An 11,624-nucleotide genomic window follows, 5' to 3' on the forward strand; every position below is an offset into this window, starting at 1 on the left:
ACGATTTTAATAATATTCTTATACTGTAAAACAAAAGAACTTCCTTTTAGTTATTTGCCAGTCATGCTGTAAAAACTACAATCCCGTCATGACGCCCTGCACGTTGTCTACGTCATACCGCCCCCTTTTTTTTTCCTCTTCAAGAGACATCAGCTGTTCTCGTCACAGAACAGTGGTTTTGCGCTGGAAGACACAGTCTGTCTGGTGCTAAAATGGTGCTTCTACTGATCATCGCAGGGCTCGGAGTTGTGACGTTACTGGTGATTTTATTTGCACCTCATATAAGGTAAGAAAGGAGCCATTTATTCTGACATAAACCCGGTGTGAATGTGCACATCAGGAGCAGCGTTGACTGCATAGTGAGGATTTCCGTTACATATAATCACCGCTGAATGCTTATTTAAAGGTCGCCAATGGAAGTCATTTCTCCTCGTTGTGTTTTATTGGGCTCAATGCAGATCGATGTTCCGATCAGGAAAATCAATAGGAGTGAAAGATGGAGCGGTGGGAGTTCACGTTGTTCGGGCCTATCGCGAGGCTGAGCGTGGGCGGAGTTATATTTGTATGCATTATTCCTGCACAGCGATTGGCTGTCATGTGACCCTGCTCGGTGGTGTGGGTCGCGCGACCTGACATGATATTTGTCAACGTTCTGTGTAGAAAATAATATACACATTTATATACGTGTGTGTACACTTTGTGGTTAATGTCATTTTACTTCTGATTAGTCTTGAATGATTGCATTAAGACTGATGTTCGTATTTGATTGAAACTTTTTTTTTTGTGATATATTTGTGCAGTTGTTAAGAGGATTAGAAAGGTTGTAAAGGTGGTTTCATTTAAGTCAGTGACGACAGCAATTATATAAAATACTCGTTCATTCATCTGTGTTTGTGTCACAATGATGTTAGATGGTGAAGCTCTGATACTTGGACAGACTTTCTGACAGGACACTGTGTTTCAGGACAAGTACCTGCATGAGATTATTGATTAATTATCCAGTGATCGTATACAAAATTAATCAGCGCACAACACAGAGCTGTGAACTCAGCACAGATTATCTGGCAGTCCCTGCTAAGAATAAGAAAATGTTTACATTTTCTTATATTCACATGAACAAGTGGAACATTTAACCCTTTTGTAATGTTCATATTGTTGTTACTCAGCCAGCGTTTGTGGGTCTGATGGACCCGTTGCATTTTGTGGCTGTTAATGCCTCACAATCAAACACTTTTATGTTAAAATACTGAACAGATGTTTACCTTATCCCAATTACAAGAAGTATAAACAATATATATGGTTAACTACAGCAAGGATGAGAACTCCGAAGTAAGCATGTAATTGGGTTTGGTCCATTTCCTTCCACCTCTCTCCAAAAACATGTCTTCCTTCTAAATTAGTGCAGTCAAGAATAATTTCCTGGATGGAATCTGGGATGAAAAGCTCAAAAGAAGACTTGATGTCCTGTGTGTGAGTAACTGCCATCCGTGTTGGCCCTGGTTGCATCCTTATCACATTGGCAGCCTTGCGGGGTGGCTCTTTTCTTGGGCGAGAAGACCATTCAATTTCAGAATTTTTTGACATCCATATTTCCTCACTTGCTCCATGCTGACTGCTTGGTCCTGGGGCTGGCTGTTGACGGTTGGTCCTGGGGCTGGCTGTTGACGGTTGGTCCTGGGGCTGGCTGCTGACTGCTTGGTCCTGGGGCTGGCTGTTGACGGTTGGTCCTGGGGCTGGCTGCTGATCGCCTGGTCCTGTGGCTCGTCTTTGTTTTGGAACTGGCTGATGCTCAATCTCATCATCTTCTTCAGAGTCACTCTCAGACTCTGAATTTTCAGAAATGTGATCCTCAAATTCTGAAACCTCTTCTTCTGAATCCTCTCCCTCTACATCATCATCAAAAACTTTTCTCTCTTGAGAGGAACTGTGTGGGAACTGCTTCTTTTGTGTTTCTGCACCTGCGGTTCCCACACAAGGTTGCAACATTGTTTGTCAACACTGTCTGCTCTCATTTTCTCGCACATTTGACCCTCTGATGTTCTTTGTACCTACACTCTGTCCTCCTCCTGTCTAGGCCTGCTGTGTGTGTGTGTGTGTGGTACACAGAACATCAATTTCCACACTTCTATTAGGTCCAGTGGACCCGGACATCTTATATGTAATAGAAATGTGTAGGGGGGGTGTATGGTGTGCGGTCATTAAACATGTATTCTGATATATGTTCTTCACAGAAAATGAGCCAAAGTCAGTGAGTCTCAGTTTGAAAAATTAATTAATTGTATCATTTTTCTTTTAATAAAAAATGAAAACGGGTCCCACAGACCCGAACACCACACAAGGGTTAAATAAAGGCTTGATTTACCGCGGAACTGTATGTGGTAAAAGTCAGTGATCATGCATTTGTGATATCGCTGCATATCAATACATAAAACTTTATGTTTCATTCAGCTGGTTTTAATGCAGGTAACATCCAGAACACCCTGTAGCACCTCCTACTAGCCATAAACTGCTATAACATAAATGTTACTCTATAAGAGTAATGAATATTAAGTTGTGCTACAGTAGAGCTGAAACAATTATTCGATTAACCAATTATTAATCGAGATATTAAATTAATCGTCAACCATTTTGATAATCGATTAATCGGTATGAAGAATTCTGATTGTTTCAGCTTCATAAATGTGAATAATTTCTTCATTTCTTTGCTCCATATAACACAGAAGTCATTAAAACTGAATAATTTTGGTTTGTGGGCAAAACAAGACATTTGAGAACATCCTCATTTCCAGGTTTGACAGACACTGATCAGTGTTTTTTAAAGTTTTCTGATATTTTATGGACCAAACGATTACTCGATTAATCGTGAACATAACATCGACATTTTACAACAATTTTATTTTATTTTTTAAGTTTTATTTGTAGGAAACCTCTGTTTTTTTACATTAAATCCCTTTGTGTCCATCCTCAGTTTACAGTACAGTATAAAGTTAAATAAAGTTTAATTTTAGTACAGTACAGCATAGCACAGTATAGAACAGCTCAAATAAGCTCTGTTAGTAGTTACAGTATATCATAAAAGTGAGTACACCGCTCACATTTTTAATTATATCTTTTCATGGGACAACACTGAAGAAATGACACTTTGCTACAATGTTAAGTAGTCAGTGTACAACTTGTATAACAGTGAAAATTTGCCGTCCATTCAAAATAACTCGACACACCGCCAATAATGTCTAAACTGCTGGCAACAAAAGTGAGTACTTTTAAGTGTCCAAATTGGGTTTAGGTCTGGAGACATGCTCGGTCCAGTCCATCACCTTTACCCTCAGCTTCTTTAGCAAGGCAGTGGTCATCGTGGAGGTGTGCTTGGGGTCACTATCATGCTGGAATACTGCCCTGCGGCCCAGTTTCCGAAGAGAGAGGATCATGCTCTGCTTGAGTATTTCACAGTACATGTTAGCATTCATAGTTCCCTCGATGAACTGCAGCTCCCCAGTGCCAGCAGCACTCATGCAGCCCCAGACCATGACACTCCCACCACCATGCTTGACTGTAGGCATGAGACACTTGTCTTTGTACTCCTCACCTGGTTGCCACCACACACGCGTGACACCATCTGAACCAAATAAGTTGATCTTGGTCTCATGAGACCACAGGACATGGTTCCAGTAACCCATGTCCTTGTGCATCAACTTTAGAAGAGGCTTCTTTCTGGGAAGACAGCCATACAGACCAATATGATGCAGTGTGCGGCGTATGATCTAAGCACTGACTGACCCCCCACCCTTTCAACCTCTGCTGCAATGCTGACAGCACTTCTACGTCTATTTTCCATACACGCTCAGCGCATATACTCAACTTCTTTGGTCGACCATGGCGAGGCCTGTTCTGAGTGGAACCTCTTCTCTTAAACCGGTGTATGGTCTTGGCCCCTGTGCTGCAGCTCAATTTCAGGGTGTTTGCAATTTTCTTATTGCCTTGGCCATCTTTATGTAGGGCAACAATTTTTTTTTTTTTAAGATCCTCAGAGAGTTCTTCTTCATGAGGTGCCATGTTGAACTTCCATTTAACACACCCTGTTCCCCATTTAAACCTGAGACCTTGTAACACAAACGAGTCACATGACACCGGGGAGGGAAAATGGCTAATTGGGCCCAACTTGGACACTTTCACTTAGGGGTGTACTCACTTTTGTTGCCAGCAGTTTAGACATTAATGGCTGTTTGTCGAGTTATTTTGAATGGACGGCAAATTTTCACTGTTATACAAGCTGTACACAGACTACTGTCATTTCTTCAGTGTTGTCCAATGAAAAGATATATTTTAAATATATATATATATTAAAAATGTATAAAAATGTGAGGGGTGTACTCACTTTTGTGATATACTGTATATTTGGCTACTTATGTATTCAGTTGGTCCACAGTCCAGTCAGACTTCTCTGATCTTAGTAAAAGTGACTGTATTGTATCTTTTGCGTATCAAGTGTTTCAGCTCTTCATACGTTTCCATTGCTACTTAGTAGCTACTTAGACTCGCTTTTTAAGATATCCTGGATATCTTAATTCTACTTTCGTGCAAAAGGCTCCTGGTCCTAATGAGGCACAACCTCATTTGTGAAGAACTGGTTAAGTTTAGGGCTAAGATTTGAACTGTGGTTAGGTTAAGGTAAGGGTTAGGGATAAAGTGGTTGTGGTTAAGTGTAGGACAAGATTTTTTTGTTGATCACTATTTCTTTAATTACTGTGATTATTTTGACCATGACCTGATTGTCCTTTTTTCCGTTAATAAAAAATATTATTATTATTATTATAATTACATATTATATAACTTATTTTGTCTCATTAATATATTTTGTTTAGCGCGTCAGACAATCGGGCCCATCCTCAGTCTCTCAATGACTCTTTAGTTCTTTGAAGGCGCCACAGGGATAATGTTTTTAATGATACCCAAAAGACTGGGTCGGGACCCACAGATGGGTCACGGGTGATTTTTAGTGTATTTTTACATGTCTGAAGGACACATTTTGATTAAAATCTATCTTTTTAAGGACATTTGCCTTGCTTAATTTCTCATGGTCAGTTTTTTAGGTGCCCCTTGTTTACCCAAATGCTTGTCTTATTCTGTAATAATTGTGTATGAACAGGAAATACGCGGCAGGAGGAGTGTGCACGTCCTTTGCTCGTCTGGATGGGAAGACAGTCCTCATCACTGGAGCCAACACAGGGATTGGGAAGGAGACAGCTCGGGTTTTGGCAGAGCAAGGTGATCTTTTGGTTTTTAACCATCACAGACAATAAAATATCTCCTTATGTTTATGGTCTCTTAAAGCGGTTATGAAGTAGGATTCTAATTAGAGCGGGGAATGTACATTTTCACCAAACCATCATAACAACTGTCTAACTGTATAAAGATGTGTCGTCTGTTTTCAAAGCTTACCTAATGATTTGTCCTCGTGGCAGGGGCCCGGGTGATTATGGCATGTCGGGACGTGGAAAAGGGCGAGGAGGCTGCGGCCAGTATACGAGCGGCCAACCCTAAAGCACAAGTGGAGGTTCGCAAACTTGACTTGGCAGATACCTGCTCGATACGTGCCTTTGCACACGATTTCCTGAGAGGTAAGAACAAAGCGGCGGTTTAATAGTCAGATCTACCTACACTGCACCAATATAGAGAATGAGTCAAATGAGTTCACACTGATTAAGTCTCTCTCTGTTTCCCAGTAAAGTTGTGTTTTGTTTTTGTGACCGCATCTCGTGCTGCACAAAGTGATGCATTTTAAGTCACGCCTGAAAAATCACGCAGCTTCATAAAACTCCCAAGAACAGCCCACGAAAACTTTCAGAAGAGGATTTTAGTGTTAAAAATAAGCCTGGACGTTTAGTAGGACTTCACAATCATGTCTTACACGTAACTTCCTCTCCTCGTGAAAACTAGGTCATAGAGACTGCAGTGTTTTGATAATTACTCAGAAGCCCACAGTTGTTCCAGACTGGATCTTTAACAGGTTTCACAGCTTCACTGTTGTTTCACTGTTTTGTGTTTTTATTTATTTTATGTCGTCTCTCTACAGAGGTCGACCGCCTTCATATCCTCATCAACAACGCCGGGGTGATGATGTGTCCTTACTCTAAAACCACTGATGGCTTTGAGATGCACATCGGAGTCAATCACTTGGGTAAGACAGTAATCACACAGTCACTAATGTCCCAATTGAGCTGAACATTCACTGCGTGCTGACCTGTGTCTGCTGTTTGTGTGTGTTTACAGTTAAAGTCTGTACACATTCCCTATGAGGACTTCCCAGGAGTTCTTCACTTGAGTTTCTTGTGCAGTATGACATGTCCTGGCCAGAATTAACGTGTGTTTTTCTTACCTCTCTTACAGGTCACTTCCTGTTGACGTACCTCCTCATTGGGCTGCTGAAAAACAGCGCACCGGCCCGAATCATCGTGGTGTCGTCGGTCGCACACTACTTTGGCTGGATCCGCTTCCATGACCTCCACAGCCAGGGCAGCTACAACGGCGGATTAGCATACTGCCAGAGTAAAGTGGCAAATCTGCTGTTCACCAGAGAGTTGGCTCGTCGACTCCAAGGTACATGAACGCGCACAAAACTTTGATCTGGTCAACACAAACATCATGGTTTGTAGGGGTTTTTTGGAGTAGGACTGAAGCCATTAAAGCGGCCATAGCATGGTCCTATCTCACTTATATGTGAGATATGGAGGTGTACTTACAAACATGAAGTCGTTTTTACGGTAAAAAACGTCCTAGTCGCTACAAACGAGCCGATGTAAATGTCTCATCACTGACGCTCTCATCAGCCGTGCTGTTTCAGACCAAAACCACACCCACAGAGCACGGACTGTCTTGTAAATGGCCAGCCAACGAGCGTTTTCCCACTGTTGCGATTAGCCAGTTACCTTGAAGTGACGTAATCCGCAGCTCCCCCTCTGGAAAGGCAGATGCACCGCTAGCAATTATCAAAACATTGAGTCAGAAGACACTGTGACAAGTGAAAGACTGAGATGATAAACACAAGCGTAGCGTTTAGCTTAGCCTGTAGCCAGCTATCGCTAATGCTAAACGACAAAACAAGCAAACAGACGGTTATATACGTATTGTTGGCACTGCTCCTTCCTTTAGGTTAAGTTCGGTGCTGTGTCCTGCTTTATATTGCTACTTTCACGCGTAGAAGAACTACTCTTGTTGTATCTGCCAAGCATATCGGTTGTACGGAGCTCAATGCTACAATGAGAGTAGTTCTCATTGTAGGAGTGGTGAAATTCGCCAGTGACGTAACTAGTCAACGGAAGTGCCGTTCCGCTTCGTAGAGCTCAGGAAAACAGTCAGACCCCGCACTCTCAGCAGTGGCTGAACTGATTGTTATGGACTTTTAGGGCTTCATAAACGACGTAATGAAGCAGATACACACAAAAATGCAGTGTTAATTGTCACTTCCGGGCTATGGGATCTTTAACACAAAATAAAGACCTCTTTCTTGAACACACAGTTCACAGAAATGACATTATAAATTGTATTATGAACATACAGTTCAGCAAACACAGTTGGTGGATACACAATATATAGAATAATAGCTTTAATTTAGCAAAAACCACTGACAGCAGCTCAAAAGATGTTTATCAGAAAGGATTTTACCTTTGGTACCTCACATAGATGATGGAATGGTTGAGTATTTACCTTGACAGTAAAGGTAAATACTTGTTCTTACAGGTACCAACGTGACGGTGAACGCGGTCCATCCGGGCACGGTGAACTCTGACCTTTCCAGACACTCGACTCTCATGATGCTGTTCATGTCAGTCTTCTCCGTGTTCATAAAAACCCCGTCGGAAGGAGCCCAGACCAGCATATACTGCGCTGCGGCAGAAGAGCTCCACTCTGTGTCTGGGAAATACTTCAGGTACGTGACAACAAGTTACAAATGTGCGTTCAACATAATCATTTTACATGAACAATAATAATAATAATAATAATAATACATTGTCATTTTTGCTAGTCAAAGGCTAAAAAGCTTTTTGAGGTTACGCTAAATATTAAAAGTTGCGTGTCAACGTACCGACAATGACATGCTAAGATTGTTGTGGATGTATTCAGCCATACTGGCAATACTTTGTTGGTCTAGCTTAATCAGAATTATGACGTATTCAAACGTACGTATCACGTTAGCACGTGGGAAGATTTGGTAGCTATCAGAGGTGAGCAGACTGGCTAACTACTGAGCAAGAGCTGCTAATGTCGCTAAGGTGATCCGTGTCCTCCAGGGATTTGGGATCTCACAGAAACTTGTGTGATTTAACTGCACTTAGAATGCACTAGAATATAAACAGACATGGAGGCGCCTTTGTCAGTTAATAGCTGTTGTGGGTTCGATATTTTGTGCTGAGAAACTCAAAAAAACAAAACTGGATGAAGTCATGGCTGAGAAGACGGAATCAATTTAGCTTGTACAGGTTATGGTTCTAAACAAATAGTTTGCAACATCCGTTTCCTAGTCGACTCGCTCTCATTGGTTAATGCAGGATAATTTGGCCAGATAATCTGTTCAAATCAGGGTAATCAGGCACCCACATTTGCTAGATGGGGAGCGAAATCCTTGTGTGTGGGGCAGGTTTTAAGGTATTCCGATATACAGTAGATCAAATGTTTACTTTGTCTTTTAGTAGAGTCAATTGTTGGCTGCACTTTGTCTGACAAAAAACTTTGGCAATAAGGTAAAAAACTTGTCCATGAGCTCTTTTTGAGGCATATAGTGTTTGAGTTAATCGCATAAACATCCTTGGACATTTTAACGACAGTAAAGTAGCTTGTTTTCTTTTCTTTTCTTTAATATATAATATCCATCCATCCATTTTCTACCGCTCTATCCTCGATGAGGGTCGCAGGGGTGGTGCTGTGCCAATCTCAGCTGACATAGGGCGATAGGTGGAGTACACCCTGGACAGTTAATATATAATCTATATATATATATATATATATATATATATATATATATATATATATATATATAAGAAAAAATCGGGGAAAAGGACCATCACTGAGGGTGCCGTAACAGGAGAAGAACACACAGTATACGAGTTATATTAATAGACACAAAAAAACATTTAGGACAATTCTTTAACAACTTCATCCCTCCTTTAAAAATACGTCTTTTGATTATGTCTGTTATTTCTGCCCAGTTCTGCTCTTTCAAAGTCTTGACGGCAAAAATATGACACTTAATAATATCATCACATGAGGTTAAATTGAAATTAGTCACTGCACCTGGGGGAATGACTCGCATAATCACAAGACCTTATGCAGTAATTATTCTGTTCCCCTTTTATTTCAGTGACTGCGCGCCTGCCTCTGTGGCTCTCCAGGGAAGAAACGACGAGACGGCAAAAAGACTGTGGGACGTCAGTTGTGAGCTTCTTGGTATCGAGTGGCACTAATTTGAAGTTTTATCACCTTCTGTCAAGCCTTGTCCACATGTACATGGGCTTATCATTAAGTTTTATTCTCTCATTCACCAAAACTGTACTTGAGCCAGACTTTTTCCTGAATGATGAAACTCAATTTTCAGTGTTGTCGTGTAAACAGGGATTGTTTTTTCGGCTAATGAAATCATTGTTGTCAGCCAATCAGGCTTCTGATTGAGCAACAGGGCTTCGCAATTAGGGCTTTCTCACTGCCTGTTGGTTTGGCTCTTGAAAGACAGCTTTGTTTTTCTAATTAAAATCCAATTTGTATTTGTATAGTGCCAAATCGCAGCACGGTCTCTGCCTTACAATGTAAGGTTTAAAGTAAAAAAGTTACAGCTCATTCAGGACCAGACATTCAGGAAAAGCTTCTGCAAAAAAAGAATAACGACAGTGTCGCTTTTAAGTCTAGAGACAGAACCTTATAATGTGGCCCCTTTGGAGAGTATGGAAACAGACCTGCAGTATGTAAAATAAACAAGATATTCAAGTTAGTAAGCTTTGGATTGTGTACCTGGTATGAAGTGATCCCATTGAAATGCGTCCTCCTCGTTCCATCTTCTACGCTCACTCTCGAGCGTCTTGGATACGGGAAAAACAATTCTCCCTTTGACTGTTTTGTCATCCCGGGGAACAACAGTTAGGCAGCGATGGATGACACATTGGCCTGGTATAAATGCTACCTCGTATGTCCGTCTATGGATTTGAACGTTTGGATTTGTCGAGAGCGTTGCATGATGGGATTGTGTAACATCAGCAACCTCGTAGCTCCATAGCGTGAAGAGTTAACGGTACTGAGCCCTGTGGAACTCCATCATTATTTTTTGTCTGCATAGAGGCATTCTTATATTGGAATATTATAATAAATTAAGAAATACCCTTGTACATGTGATGGAGGCCTCAGTCCTCCCTAGAGTCCTTATCTATTCTGCAGTTTTAATGTTTTGTACTTTGATTCTTACCGAATAGGCTTTGAGGTAATTATGTAAGAGGTACTATAAAGTAAAGTTGCTTTTATTTTGTGTAATAATGCTGTAATTACATAATATTAACTTGAATATCTTTGAACAGTTTCACAAACCAAAATCATCCAACTTTATTATTATTATTATTATTATTATTCTTATGTAATCAACTATTTGACCCTATATATATTTTTGTGACACAATGTGACTTCAGTGTAGGCAAAAAAGCAACATGATGCGTTGTAATGCTGTAGGCTACTGTGAAGGGTTAAGCCAGGGTACAAGACCAGCATCTTTCTCGTCTATTGCGTGTTTAGATTTCTTCAGAACTTGCAGCTAAATTGCTTCACTTTTTTCGTGCCAGCATTTCTAAGTCTTTGCAATCGCAGGGTTTCTTACAGTGTTGATTCAGGTTGATTACAAAATAAATAAAAAACAGAATTAGTGAAGATCAGCGTCAGTCACAACCAAGACGGCTTCAATCCCATACATGTATTTTGTGATAATTGTACAACATAGAGGTTATAAGACCGTTTTTCTATTTCAATCAAATCAGAGTCAGAATCATGTCACTGCAATATTTAGAGACATGTTTTTCATTTTTTTCTCACCATTTGCCCAAAACTGCACATTCCTGGAGGAACTAGTTTTGCATTTTTTAAATTCTCCCTCTTCATATTTCCCTCTCAGCATTCATAAGCAAGGTTGCCAAGAGTTTACATCCTGTGTTTTATACGAGTGTAAAAATGCCTTTTACTACACTTACAGTCATGTTAAGACTTGAATGTTTACATCTGATGTAAATAAAAAGAAACGTTGTTATAAAAAGGTTGTAGTTTCGATCCTTGGAAATAATCATCAGTGAAGAAGTGGGTTCAGGGACAAACACATGGATCCTCTCAGGTAAAAAAAACCCATTTATAATTAATATCAAACACAGATGTTATGTATTCAACTGCTCCAAATGTGTCAAATGGGAAATGTCTCCACATACTTTTAATTAGAAAAGTTCAACTGGTCAAATCTGATTAAATATAAAGCTACAACTAGTCGACGCCTGTTTTAATCAGTAACCTTAAGAGGAGGCTGGAGGGTGAATTTTGGCTCTCTGTCAACTCTGTCAAGTAAAACTATCAGACCTGACTGAGGGAGCATTTGTGTGTATACAACTGCA

The 11,624-nt window shown here is 40.5% G+C and overlaps 1 protein-coding gene across 1 annotated transcript; it reads left to right on the forward strand.

The window, feature by feature from the left end:
• The first annotated feature begins 152 nt into the window (after nucleotides 1–152).
• rdh12 (retinol dehydrogenase 12) lies at nucleotides 153–11,030 on the forward strand. The gene is made up of 7 exons (XM_058616366.1): nucleotides 153–286; nucleotides 5,147–5,265; nucleotides 5,463–5,618; nucleotides 6,074–6,178; nucleotides 6,388–6,597; nucleotides 7,738–7,927; nucleotides 9,356–11,030. The coding sequence occupies exons 1-7, from the start codon at nucleotides 213–215 to the stop codon at nucleotides 9,456–9,458; spliced, it is 957 nt and encodes a 318-aa protein (XP_058472349.1). The 5' UTR covers nucleotides 153–212; the 3' UTR covers nucleotides 9,459–11,030.
• Nucleotides 11,031–11,624: the final 594 nt, after the last annotated feature.

This window comes from Solea solea, chromosome 18 (genome assembly GCF_958295425.1).
Source record: "Solea solea chromosome 18, fSolSol10.1, whole genome shotgun sequence".
Taxonomy (NCBI): Eukaryota; Metazoa; Chordata; class Actinopteri; order Pleuronectiformes; family Soleidae; genus Solea; species Solea solea.